This window comes from Lipotes vexillifer, unplaced genomic scaffold (assembly GCF_000442215.2).
Source record: "Lipotes vexillifer unplaced genomic scaffold, Lipotes_vexillifer_v1.1 scaffold935, whole genome shotgun sequence".
Taxonomy (NCBI): domain Eukaryota; kingdom Metazoa; phylum Chordata; class Mammalia; order Artiodactyla; family Lipotidae; genus Lipotes; species Lipotes vexillifer.
The window spans coordinates 2,416,753-2,431,499 of record NW_006777895.1 but is presented as its reverse complement, the minus strand read 5'-3'; the positions used below and the strand labels follow the sequence as shown (position 1 = coordinate 2,431,499).

The 14,747-nt window shown below is 41.1% G+C and overlaps 1 protein-coding gene across 1 annotated transcript in view; it reads left to right on the top strand.

Moving 5' to 3' along the window:
* Positions 1–14,747, top strand: part of TMEM242 (transmembrane protein 242) — a 46,717-nt gene that overhangs the window by 15,445 nt on the left and 16,525 nt on the right. The window contains exon 3 of the mRNA XM_007451349.1: positions 423–560. Within this exon, the coding sequence (XP_007451411.1) occupies positions 423–560 (138 nt within the window). The remainder of the gene's footprint in view (positions 1–422; positions 561–14,747) is intronic.

Below are 14,747 nucleotides of genomic sequence, written 5' to 3'. Positions count from 1 at the left end.
CCTCTTCCAGGAAGCTTTCCTTAAAACTCCCCCTTCTTGCAAGTAGATCAGGTGTCCTCCTTCTCTGGGTACACAGTGCCCTGTACGTATATGCAGTTCTGTTGTTGCCCTTTCCATTTAGATCATAATTTACTTCTGGTTGTCTGTGTTTCCCCCCTCCCTCACCAGGTCTTAAGTGTTCTCTCAGAAAGAAGTTGCTCTGTGTACCTAGCACGGATCTTGGCACGGTGCCTTGCCCACTCAAATATTTGTCAGAGCAGTTGTGACTTAAGTCATGTAGTTATTAAGTGTATTAACTTGGGTTGGTCTGGCTTCCTAGTATCATGGTGCTGACACAGAGAGTCATTAATTTCAAACACTTTCCAAATATTTATTCTTTCAGAATGATGATTTTTACCAGAACCTTTGTGTCTTCATTGCAGGGAAGTGTGGCCACGGCTGCCTTACCGGAGAGCGGGTCTTCCCTTGCCTTGCGAGCTCTGGGGTGGGGCTCACTTTATGCCTGGTGTGGAGTTGGTGTGATCAGCTTCGCAGTCTGGAAGGCTTTAGGAGTTCACAGTGTAAGTAACTGCAGTCCTATAAGTGGTATCTGGAATGTTTATTCTACTTTGTGTGGTCTAAATCTTCCAGATTTTCAAATTTGCATGCAGTTTATTCACTATCTTGTGAGGTGATGACAGAGAATTGACTAAATTTTTACTAATAACTAGGCAGCTTCTCATTACTAGCAAATCATATAAATAATTTAAATATATAAGGGTGGTGAAACTTCAAATATAATTAAGTAATGACTAATGCATAGCAGATGTTCATTTTGTATAAATTTGTGGGAGCTACTTGTTCAGTAAAATAATTTGGAACAACTTTCTATGCTGTTTGACATCCATATATATAAACATCATTGTAAAATAAAGCATTTTAAAATTATTATTTAAATTATTAATGTGTTTACACATTATTGGAAAAAGAGCCTAGTACCTGTGTGTGTGTAACTTATACTCCAAGCTAAAAAGCTGTACATTCGGAATATTTGGCTTCTTTTTATTTAAACTACTGGTAGGAAGTTCTGTGGACCAGGCTCTTTGTGACAGGTGAGAATTGGTGGTGGTTTAGAATGGGTGGCAGAAGTAGAGTTGATGACAAGAGGTTCTGGATATATTTCGAAGGTAGGGGCAACAAGGACTTGTTATAAATTGAATGTGGGAGGTGAGAGAAAAAATCAAGTCAAGGATGTCTCCAGGCTTTTGGTCTGAACGACTGGTCAATGGATGGGACCAGTGTGAAAGGAGCAGATATCAGGGGATCATGTCAGGGGCTCAGTCTGGGACTTATGAGTTTGAGGTAGATTTTAGATAGCCAAGTGGAGAGTCAAGCAAGCAGTTAGATATAGAATTTGGAATTCAGGGGACAGGTCAAGGTGAAGATCTAAATCAGTATGTGGATAGTATTTAAACCATGAGATCAGATGAGCTCACATAGGCAGTGAATGTAGAGAGAAAAGAGAAGAGGTCTGAGGAAGGAGCTCTTGGTTTAGGAGCTCCTAAGGTTTAGAGGTTGAGGAATGAGGCGGTTTCCCTGCTGAAGAAGGAGGGGAAACCAGGAGAATGGTGACTTGGATGCCAGGTGAAAAAACATCTTTCAAGGAGGAGGATGCTGGGTATCAGTCATGTAAGATGAGAACTGGGAGTTCACTGAGATGTGGTGGTCATTCGTGGGTAAAGCCTGAGTGGAGTGGATCCGAAGGAGAATGGAGGAGAGAGCTTGGAGGCAGTGTGTATGGGCAAGTCTTGAGTTTTGCTGTAAAGAGAAAGAAAGAAATGGGGTCGTAGCTAGAAGCGGGAGTGGGATCAAGAGAGGTTTGTTTGTTTGTTTTTAAAGTTGGGAGAATTAACAGCATGTGTGCGTGCTGATAGGAGTGATTCAGTGGAGGGGGGAATTGATGCAAGGGAGAGGGAATTGCTGGAGTAATAGGTATTATTATTATTGAATTTTTCACATTTAGTTTAATCATAACTACATAGGCATTATTGTACTTTTCACTTAAAATATACTGATAGACAAACAGATGTTGCTTTTTTCCTAGTCTGAGTAACCTTTATTTTTTAAGTAACTGCCTGCTACTCATTGTTTGTAATAATAAAGTGGGGATTACTTGAAAAAAGTTAGAAAACCCATGACTGGAGATTTTTGATGATTTTTATTGTTACCTCAATTTTGCTTTGACCAATATACAATCTCTTCTTCCATTTCAGGCATTGTGCCAGACATTTTAGACATAGCAGATTATTTAATCCTCACAACAACTATGAAGTAGGTGTTAATATCCCCCATTCTATAAATGAGGAAATAGGGACTCAGGTTAAGTCACACAGCTTGTAATTGGCAGAGTCAAGATTTGAAGCTAAGTCTGATGGTCTGCAGAACCTGGTTCGTCTTCAATTTTACCTCCCTTAGCTAAGGTGGGAAATAAAGGAGTATGTGGAAGGGGCATGGGGAAGGAGGTGGTGAATCTGGTTTTGACTGTGGAATGATCCACACAGTCTTGATCATTTGACAGGTTTTACTGGGTATCTTCAGTGTGGACCTCCCAACATCACAATTGACTTCAGTCTCGTATAGGACCAGCCATTCTTTTCTCATATGAGAGCAGTTATTTGAAAACAAATGGAAAATATTGGGAGGAAATATGTTTGGTGATAATATGTGAAAGAATTATGGGCGTGTGGGTGAGTTTTGTATTTTACTTTTCTGTGTAATTCTTAAATATGTATTGCTTTGACAATAATACTGCTTTTTTAAAAATAGTCCTAGATTTTATTTTTATTAATTTATGCTGACTATAAAGCACAACTGCCTAGGAGTACACAAAACTTCCTTGACTACATATGAAATCTGCTTTGGGGGAGGGGCATGCAAATAATAATAAAGTTATTAAGCTTTTGGTTTCTATTCAAATGACGGTCTGTTAGTACTTCATATTGAGCGCATGGAATTCATAGGTAATGTTTCTAGAGTTCAGTAACGTAGGTCATAAATTGAGTAGTAAAGTTTTAAGGTATTTGAAAATATGAACAGTCTTTGATTTAGAAGAGTCATAATGAATCAATCCAAATTTTCATAGACCAACAAAATTAGGTTATTTGAATTATATGCTTGAGAACTTGGGCTTTATGGGCTAGACTGTGCTATTTTAGTTTCTAGAATGTGAAATTTTTTGTTTTATGGCACTGATAAGAGGATTATTACCCAAATAAAATGTTTGGGGGTGGGATTCTTTTCTGATTGGCACTGTTGAATGTATGGAGACTTGGAATCCTTTTATATTGCATTTTCATGTCTTTAACCAAAAAGAGAGAATGCAAATAACCTCTCCCTACTGGTAAGTCATTAGGCATATCAGTTTGATTTCCACATCTGAGAAGTCTCACAGATAAATGAACCTACTGATACTTTTTTAGGACACATCTTTTAAAAGCAGTCGTGTTTATTAATTTATTCAAAAGACATTTGTGGGCCTACCCTGAGCCTGGCACTGAACTAAGACAGCGCTCCGCAGTGGACTGTTAGTATATAAGGCATAGGTTTTTAAGCGTTATGGGTGACTTTCCAAGGAAATTCTTATTATATGACCTTGCCCTGAGGCTTGTGGAAAGCAATGTGGTATATTTCGGTTCTGCATTTAGAGAGTTGTTTGTTTGTTTTTTTAATTAATTAATTTTTTTTTTTTTTTTTTGGCTGTGTTGGGTCTTTGTTGCTCCGTGCAGGCTTTCTCTAGTTGCGGTGAGCGGGGGCTACTCTTCGTTGCAGTGCACGGGCTTATCATTGTCGTGGCTTCCCTTGTTGCGGAGCACGGGCTCTAAGCGTGCGGGCTTCAGTAGTTATGGCACGTGGGCTCAGTAGTTGTGGCTTGTGGGCTCTAGAGCACAGGCTCAGTAGTTGTGGCGCACGGGCTTAGTTGCTCCGCAGCATGTGGGATCTTCCCAGACCAGGGCTCGAACCCTTGTTCCCTGCGTCGGCAGGAGGATTCTTAACCACTGTGCCACCAGGGAAGCCCTGCATTTAGAGAGTTTTGATGAGGTTGCCCTGATTCCAGTGATGAACTTTTTTTTTTTTTTTTTGTACGTGGGCCTCTCACTGTTGTGGCCTCTCCCGTTGCGGAGCACAGGCTCCAGACGCGCAGGCTCAGCGGCCGTGGCTCACAGACCTAGCCGCTCCGCGGCATGTGGGATCTTCCCAGACCAGGGCACGAACCCTTGTTCCCTGCATCGGCAGGTGGACTCTCAACCACTGTGCCACCAGGGAAGCCCCCAGTGATGAACTGTTATCGCTGTTTACTTCCTCTCATTAGGAAATGTCATGTGTCTATGAGGAATGAAAAGTTTTAGTCAAAAAATGTTGCGCAAAAATGGTTGCGGTCTGTGCACTCAGTAAGTAATTGAGATGATCATTCTAGATAAATGCATGTAAATCAGAATCAATCCAGTGTCAAAATAGTTGAATTGTATTAAATCTCCAATGTAAACCACTTCCATAGGAAAGGGTGCCATCTAGTGGCTGACCAAGAGCAGCTTGCATTCCCTATTTTAATTCACAGCTACATCTGCTGGCTGAAAAGGCTTAAAGCAAAGCTCTTCAGTTTATTAGAAATATTTTGGATTTACTCTGTTTATTCATAATTAGTGCAGAATTTCATTCACATGGAACATGTTTAATACATAAGATATAAATAAAAATTTTAATTTACACAGTGGTAGATCATATAATCAGAGGTTCCAAAAAAGGAGAGCTAGTGGAAGCTATCTTGTCAGCCAACTGTAGCAGATCAGGCTGCCCAGGGTTTAAAATGGCCTTAGTGTAGGAAGCAGTGCAGGTCCAGCCTGGCATTGTCACACCAGCTCCACCCTGCTGACCAGCCATGGGCATGGCCTGATTGCTCAGAATGGGTTCATCACTTACTTTGAATTATGGTATTTTATCATGTGTTTATGATCGAGGCAGCATTAATTTTATAACGAACTGAATTGTGAAAAGAATGAATATTTACTGTGGTTTCATGGTTCCCTATTGCAGCTGTGCACATGATCCTGGTGCATTCGGGCCATGTGAGTGTACAACATGGTGATGTGATTAGATTGTTTATTAGGGCAGATGTTTTAAGTTTAGAGAATAGTGGAGATAAATGCTCTTCAGGCAGTAAGGGCATTAGTGATACTAACTGGTAATCCCCCAGTTGTCAAAAGAAAAAACCATGCCACCTACAGTTATTTACATGTTAAAACTTTTTTACCTTTTATTATTTATAGTAGGTATTGATCAAGAGGTTGAGCATATTTATGGTTAGGCTGTCTTGTTTTTTTTTCTTCCCTTTGAAGGAAAAACATTAGGTGTATAAAAAATTCCTGATAGATATGATTGGGATCGCTATAGCTTTTTATGCCTAATGGACCCGTGTTCTGCATTTGTTTGAAGTTATCTCAAAATACTGGTCAGAATCACCCACTGCTAACATTTACTGTGGTTGTGTTAGAATATATTCATGATACCTGGCGTAGTTAAATTTGCATGTCATTTACAGTTGTCTTCACAGGAGCTAAAACATCGATAGAAATAAAACCATGAATGGAAACATTCTCAGTTATTGTAAAATACTTTAAATTGTCCAGAGATTTAAATTTTAAAATTAACTCTTATAAATGGAGTTTTTTTTAACCATGGGATAAGAGGTATTTGTTTTTATTTACATATATTGGTGTTTATTTTCAAAGAAAAAATATATTTAGGACCTACTTTTTTTTTTTTTTTTTCTTCTTGCGTTATGCGGGCCTCTCACTGTTGTGGCCCCTCCCATTTGCGGAGCACAGGCTCCGGACGCGCAGGCTCAGCGGCCATGGCTCACGGGCCCAGCCGCTCCGCGGCATGCGGGATCCTCCCGAAACGGGGCACGAACCCGCGTCCCCTGCATCGGCAGGCGGACCCTCAAGCACTGCGCCACCAGGGAAGCCCAGGACCTACTTTTTTAAAACAAAAATGGGTTTTTAAATAAATTTATTTATTTATTTGTTTGTTTGTTGGCTGCACTGGGTCTTCGTTGCTGCGCGGGCTTTCTCTAGTTGCGGCGAGCGGGGGCTACTCTTCGTTGCGGTGTGTGGGCTTCTCATCGCGGTGGCTTCTCTTGTTACAGAGCAGAGGCTCTAGGCTCGCGGGCTTCAGTAGTTGTGGCTCGCGGGCTGTAGAGTGCAGGCTCAGTAGTTGTGGCGAACGGGCTTAGCTGCTCCGCGGTATGTGGGATCTTCCCGGACCAGGGCTCGAACCCGGTGTATTTAATGAAGGTAGAAAACTTGTTTAACTGTGTTTTTTTTTTTAAAAAAAAAAAAAAAAATATATATATATATATATATATATATATATATATATATATATATATATATATGTACTCGTTTGAAAAGAAAAAATCAGTGTAGAAAAGGTCAAAAACAAAAATCACCAAAGATCTCCCTGAATTGTAATCACTTATTATAGTAGGAACATCCTTGTAGAGCGTCTATAGGCATGCTCATATAATCATATATAAATACTGTTTTACTGTACTACTATGGAACTGTTTTTCACTGAATAGTCATAAGAACATCTTTGCACGGTGGAGTATATGAATCTCCATCACTTTTAATGGCTACATGGTACTCAATTGTATGTTATAATTTACTTAATTGGTCTCCAGCCAACAGCGTTTAGATTGTAATTTTTCACTGTCAAACACCATAGTGAACCTCTATAGGTATGAATCTCTTTGTACTCTTCTGTGTCAAGAAATGTGTTCTAAAGACAGAAGATGCTATTGTTGAATCAAAGTGTATTTTTAAAATGCTTTTGATATTTGTTGCTAAATGGCCTTCCAGGAAAGTTTATACAATTTAGAAGATACTAGCAATGTATACAAGTTTCCTAGCATCCTCGCCATTAGTAGCTTTTATTACTCTGAAAATTTTGCCAATCTGATACATGGAACATTTCTTCCTTTATTGTGTCTCTCTGAAGACCTTGCTGCTGTAAAGGCTTTTATGGAAATAATCAGTGACTGGAGTCACGAATACTCTCCAGCCCCAGTCTTGCCTCTTCATCTAATATAGGTTGCTTTTTTCTCAAAAGGCCAGACCTCTTTTTCTTTAAAAAAAATAAAAGTAAAACATGTTAAAACATACATATTTTAAATATTTCTCTAAAAAGTGTCATTTGACTTTCCTCTTCAAAGAAAGATTTTTTAAGAATTCTTCTCCATTATGGTTCATCACAGGATGTTGACTAGAGCTCCCTGTGCTGTACAGCAAGACCTCGTGGCTTATGCATTCTCTATGTAATAGTTGCACTTGCTACTCCCAAACTCCCGGTCCCTCCCTCCCCCACAACTGCAAGGCTGTTCTCTGTGTCTGTGAGTCTGTTTCTGTTTTGTAGATAAGTTCATTTGTGTCATTTTAGATTCCACATGTAAGTGATAGCGTATGATATTTGTCTTTCTCTTTCTGACTTTGCTTAGTATGATCATCTCTAGGTCCATCCACGTTGCTGCACATGGCATTATTTCATTTTTCTTTATGGCTGAGTAATATTCCATTGTACATATATATACATTTTCTTTATCTGTTCATCTGTTGATGGACATTTAGGTTGTTTCCATGTCTTGGCTACTGTAAATAGTACTGCTGTGAACATAGGGTACATATATCTTTTTGAATTACAGTTTTGTCCTGATATATTCCCAGGTGTGGGATTGCTGGATCATATGCCAACTCTATTTTTAGTTTTTTGTGGAACTTCCATACGTTTCTCCATAGTGGCTGCACCAATTTACATTCCCACCAACAGTGCAAGAGGCTTCCCTTTTCTCCTCACCCTCTCTGGCATTTATTATTTGTAGACTTCTTGATGATGACCATTCTAACTGGTGTGAGGTGATACCTCATTGTAGTTTTGATTTTCATTTCTCTGATAATTAGCAATGTTGAGCATCTTTTCATGTGCCTGTTGGCCATCTGTATGTATTGTAAGAAAGATCTTTTAAAAGAAATAATATTATACCTTATCTCTGAGACAGTGGTGAAAGCAATCTAATAAAATTTATTTTCTCCAGCTCTTTTTTGTAGCTGTTGCTAGGCATACTTTTATATTAATATTTAGGCTCACTTCTTGATTACCTTATGACCAGCTTGAGGGCTTTTGCTAATTACAGTCAAATTTCTTTTACTTTTTGCTAATTTCAGTTTTACCAACATTCTGGTGTATCTCATATTAAATACATTTATTCTTACACCGTGTTTACTTATTTCAAATAAAAGTAGCATTGTAGGGTGAATGCTTGAACCCCACATGTAAAATAAAACTATGGAAAAGCTTAAAAGTTTTTAACTTATATCTAAGAAGGAAATAAACTTCATGCGGTATACTTTTCATTGGTTTAGGTCAAAGATTAAAAACAAATTCGAGTCTCCTGGCAAATTGTTTAATGGTAGCCACTTCTGAGTGGTCTGCAGGGGAAGTCTGAAACACAGCTGAAACATTTCCCTCTATGTCCTCGCCTAATCTAATTTCAGTGCTTCCAAAGATTTCTACCAGCTCCGCCCCCAGGAAGAAAGCTTCAGTTTCTTATTCTGACTGCCTTATGTCAGCAGCCGCCGCCTTGCTTCCTCTTCCTGATGGTACTTCCTAGACCGCCCAGAACGCAGTCGTCATGATCTTGCAGAGATAGCTCCATCTGTCAAGCCCTCGGGCCTTCAAACAGCTTAAGCATTGAGGAATATTTTTCCCGGAATCATTTTTAAATTAATTGGAAGTGGCACTGTGCATCAGTTAAATTCAGGTCTGAGGTGACAAGAACATCTCTATACTCCTTATTTCCCATTCCATTGCAGCTCTAATGGGCTTGGCATCCCGGTGGTGAGAGGTACTCGGTGTGAATGTCAAGGAGCAATTTGGTGACAGAGAGACCGAATCAAAGGGACTTGCTCAGTTTAAAATGGGACGTAATGACTGATGTACTTTCCCTTTTTTTTTTTTTTTGCCAAGTGTTGGGGGAAATCAGCCGTTTTGGCGTATTGCCAAGATTCCTCTTTAAAAACCTACCAGTTTCCTTTTACAAGTAAAATAGGGCCCCAAGCATCTCATAAAGCATTTTATAAAGTAAGAATGTGCAACACTTACCAGGAAAGATAAGCTCTGCCATAAAAGCCTTCTTGTTCCAGGCCTGACACAAATCAGACTTAATCACCTCAAGAATGTTCCCAGTCTCACTCCAGTGGAGGGAAGGTAGCCTTGATTTCACTTGGGTTTTCTTATTGAGCATAGAAAATTGGTCTCACATGAGCAGATCTCTCTAACCAAAGCATTGTGGAGTGCAGACCTGATAGCGCACGCTTTCCCCTTAAGCTTTAAGTATTTCCTGACTGAAATACTTCTAACAATTTTAAGAAGAAATCTTTTTTTTTTTTAATGTGCTGTATATCTTTCCACAATGCAGATTGTGTTGAACGTAATTTCACTTTTTCTTGATGACTCGGATAAATCAGTTACTGTTTGCTTCTGTGCTAACAGATTCTGGGCTTTCATAGTTCTTATTCTTTTTGTACTTCTTCCTGATCCTACTTTGGCTCTTGTTTTTCACCTCCCACCATGCTGTTTACTTCAGGTTCCTTCTTTGCCCTGGTATTTTCTCCATGGTTCTATCCATTCCAGTGGCTTCATCCACATGCAGACAACTGCCAGGACTGCGTCTTCAGCCAGACCCCTGAGCTCCTAGCTCACGGGCCCGTTTGACTGGACACTGATGCTTGGATGTCCTACCGGTGTTATGTGTGTTTCCACTTGAACTGTCATTTCCCCCCCCCCCCATTTCACCCCCCAACCTACTGCCGGGTCACCCACAGTGAATGGCAGTATCATCCATCATCTAGCAACGCTGCCTGGGCTGAAAAGCTGGACTTTATCATGACCGCACTCTCTCTCACCCCTGTATCTGATCAGTCACCAAGTCTTGCTCCTCCCCCACCCTCACAGCCACTGTAGCTGAGGCACCTTCCTGCCCCAAGGTGCTTATCACAGCGAAGGTCCCTTCTCCCTGCCTGCCACCTTGCCCCGTCACAGCCCTTTCCCCACACTACCGCAAGGATGCGCTGGCCTTCCTCCTCCCCGCACCTCTGCCTTTCTACCATGGGCGAAATATCCCTGCTGCGGCCAAAGCCCCACATGCATGAGGGCATTCAACCGCCTCCCCCGCCCATCTACCCAAGGACCTCGCTCCCAAAATTATCCCCAGCCTTTGACGGTGATCAGTTTTCCCTCTGCTGCAGTGCGTGGAGGCGTGCTCTAGTTTCTCCCACCTCTAAAAGTCTTCTCTCGGTGTTCCTCGCCCTCCTCCAGGTACCAGCCCATGTGCCTGCTTCCCGTCATAGGAGAGGTTTCTTGAAAAGAGTTGGCTGTGATCACTGTCTCCACTTCCTCTCCTTTGTCTCCTCAGTCCAGCTTCTTTCCCAGCACACCCAAAACTGCTGGTGTGGGTCGCCAGCTCCCTCCTTGTTGCCAGGTCCAGGTCTTGTCGTCATCCTTCTGTTAACGTGACCTCTTCTCAGCAACACTTGACACGAGGGTGCGTTCTCCCCTCTCTTGGCTTCTGCCCCTTCCACCTCACTGGCCATTTTTGTTCATCTCCTTTTCTGGCTCCTCCCCTGCAGACCTGGAAGTGTTGGAGTGTCCGGTGGCTTCATACTTGCACTCTTCTGTTCTCCATCTGTCCTCAGTCCTTGGTGCTCTTGCCTAGTCCCTGGCATTAAAAACAGTCTATACGATCTGATAATGTCCAAATACATAGCTCCAGCCTGACCTCAGATTTGCCTTGGAACCGCACGTGGTCCATCTCATCTCACAGGCATGTCCAGGCCCACGTCCTGGCCAGAGGTTGTGGTCTCCTCGCCTCCTCCCCAGCTTGCCCCTCCCTTAGTCTCCCCCATCTCAGTGAGCGCCACTCCCATCCCCCCGGTCGTTCAAGCCAAAAATCCAGCAGAGAACCATGGCAGATCTTCTCATTTCCTGTCCTTCCCTTCACCTAAGCTGTGAGCAAGTCCTGCTTGTTAGCCCAGCTGCTAAACAGAGCCTGGCTCTTTCATCTCTCTCCACCTCCATTCATCTTTTGCCTGGTGTCTTGAAAGTTTCTTGTCTAGTATCTTGGCCTCTCCTTTACTTCCCCTAGAATTTTTTTTCCACGCAGATATTTTTTAAATGTAGGTCAAATCATGTCACTCCTTTATTTAAAAACCCTTCAGCATCTCCTGTTGGGAAAGTCTCACAGGATGTAGCCCCACCTACCCCGCTGACCTCATCTTGAGCCACCACCATCACCTCTCCCATCCCACGCCCACCTCGCCTGCCAGGGCCTGGGCCTTCTTGTTCCTTCAGTACTCCAGCCTTATGCGTAGGGCCTTTCTAGCTTTGCCCAGGAAACTCCTTCCCTGGGTCCTTGCAGGGCTGGCTCTGTGTTGCCATCCAGGATTTCAATGCAAATTTATTTCACCCCCTCAGAGAAGCTTCCCCAGACCATCTATTTAAAATACAGTCGCCTCTTCATTCCCACCACTCAGTTCCTCTCTGATGTTATCCTGTTTTGTTTTCTTCAGGACACTTGTTGCAAAATGAAGTTATATTGACCATTTTAAAATGTTAATCTGTTTTTGCTAAAAGAATATAAATTCTAAGAGTGTTCATTGTTGTATCCTCAGCACCTGTACCATGCCCACTAGCAGAGAGGAGGTATTTAGTGAACTCTGTGGATGAAATCTGATCACACTGCTGCTGTCACTTCAGTGGCACCCTCTTGCCTTGAGAATACATCCAGGTACTTGAAGAGGTTTGTAAGTTCCTGTGTGATCCGGCCCCCTGCTCTCCCTTTAACTCATTGCTCCTCGACCAGGGTGGGGGAGGCGTGTGTGGCAAATTTGCTGTGTCCCACCCGCCCACCTCCACCCACGACGGAGATTTGGCAGTGTCTGGAGGTACTGTCTGGGCCGTCATAACTACAGGAGAGCTACTGGCATCTAATGGGTAGAGGCCAGGGAAAATGCTGCACATCCTACAGTGCATAGGACAGGCCCACAAAGACTGATCTGGTCCAGAATGTCAGGAGTGCTGCGGTTGAGAGTCTAGCTGTGCCTCTGTTAAGCCTCTGTCACCGTCAGAGGTCTAGCCGTGCTGAAAGGCCACGTGCTTTCTAGCCTCAGAGCCTTGTCCTTGCTGATCCCCCACCTGGAACACCCCTTTCTTTCTTCACTATTCCCAGCTGCTGCTGACCCTCTTTGTTGCCCAGATAGAGTCTGGAGGCAAATTAGTTTTTAAACTTTATAACGTGGAGTTAAATCTGTTTTGGCAGTTTGGAGTTTATAAAGGTAACTTAAGGTTACCTCAAACTGAAAGTAACTTACATACACAAAAATATCCTTTGTGTCATTTTTTTTTTTTTTAGATGGGTAAAGCTGTTGTTACTGAGGACTAGAGTATTATTTCTATTAAGCCAATTGCAGAGAATAAATGAGCTGAATTAGTAAAACAGCACTTAGTGCAGTTAGAGCCTATAGCCATAAAATTAAACTCTCAATTTTTAGATATGATTTAGGATGTTTAAACACATACTAATGAATATTAATTTGTTTTTCATGTTTTGTGCCACATTAAAATAATTCCTTTTTAATGATTAATACAAGCAGCTTTTTTACATTGCATTAAAAATTATGTGTAAGATGATGCCTTTAAAGAACAAAAGTGAGATCTGGGTAACTTATCAGAAGAGCTTGCCAATTTATGTTATAGTATTTGAATACCATAAATAGGAAGTTGGTGCCAGGGTTGCTTTTTGAATGGACATTCTACCTTTATTCTACTCAGTAGACAAAGCTTTGTGGCCCTGCTTTTGTCCTTCCCCCAGCATTCCCAGTACTGCTGACGAAAGAAAATACTTTGAGGTACTGCGATTTGTAAAGATGCCCCACACAAGGATTACGGAGTTAGGTAGATTTTAGTATCTATGAGCAACAGAATCACAGCCCACTAATTTTTAAAAAAAACTACAATTTGCATTTTATGAGTTTCAGATCACAAGACTTTAAAAATAATTGTTTTTATATAATGTTCTACTTGCATGCTGGTGAGTTTATAGCTTACAGTATTAACACTGCTTTCATTGCATCTTGTTTGTTTGTTTTTTCAAATCAAGGGTTTTGTGCACGGATTATTTTCTTAAAAGTTTTCCATAGAACAAAACATTTTAAATAACTTCAAAGGATAAAAATATTCCTTCTGCCTTTGCATATTTATTTTACTGTGTTTCTAGCACTGTAGAATTTTTAATTTGTATGTTCTAAGGTGGTAAAGGTGGGCATTAGCTTTGAAAGTAATTAAGAAATCTTTTAGTTTATTCATAGCTTTATCTGAAATTTATGCATCAACCTTGCTAAGAAACCCCAGACAGGCAGCATTTTACTTACCCCTTTATTCAGAACTCCAGCACCAGGTGGATTCTCCGGCCCTGCTTTTCCATCTCACTCACCTTTTAGCCCTCTAGCCTTACTTGGCTCAGTTCTGTAGTTATTTCCTCATTCTTTTCTACCACAAACATTTACTGAATCCCTATTCATATACCAAGCTCTGTTCTGGAGGATAGGGATATGCTTTTACGTAAAAGGTGGTCCCTTTTGGAGTGACAAATTCATAAGTAATTACATTTAACTGAGTGTGATAAATCCTGTAATGGAGAGAGGTACACAGTACACTGGTGGCGGATTTTTAAAAAGTCAATTCTCCTTGGGAGATTGTAGACTTAGGAGAGCGTGTGGAATATTTGAACTGGACTCTCCCAGAAGGAAACAGGGCAGGGGGAGCTGGGGACGAGAGTCCAGGTGGAAGGGATAGAGTGACTTAGTTTACAACCATTCTTGGTCCAGATGCTGGCTAGTCATCTTTATTTCCTGCTTCCTCCCTCCTAAGTGGTGTAACCAAAAGTATTATGGCATAATCCTGCCATCAGCTATAATATTATACTGAATTTTGAATAGATAATTTGAATTAGATTTTCCATTCAAAAGGAATAATGAGCCACCTAAGACAGAAGGTTATTAGGGAGCTGGCTAGCTATAGTTGGCTTTCCACATCTTTGGGTAGACCTAAGTCATCTGTTCATCTTCTGTAGTTCTTTCCTTCTTATCTCAAGACTTATTGTAAATAAAAGGCTGCTTTGTTTGAGATATTTTTATTTTGGAGAGTGTTATTTTTCTCAAAATTGATTTAGTGTGGCTAAGGGGAAAAACTGAAGAGGCAGCTGTCATAGTGATGGTATTTCTGAAGAGGTTCAAACTCTAGAAAGAAAATTACTGTAGAAAAAAGCTATCTAACTAAGAGTCTTTATGTCCTTGAATTTCATCCTCAAGAACACTTATAAGAAAAATAACTGGTCAAAGGAATCATTGTAGGAAAAAGGTGAGAACAGGCATCAGGTTAAAACATTTCAAGCTATGACTGGGATAAAAGAAAGAATAAGATGTCAGCCACCATTAAATAAAGATCATTTAAATATTCTCCTTTTTAATTTGACAAATGGTGACCATAAATCTGACCACCGGGGTGGAGAGAACGCATGTATGTGGTGCTCTTACCATTTTGTGTGTCACGGAGCTTGTACTGTACCATCGAAACAGGGTGCCACCAAGTCACACTGAAAC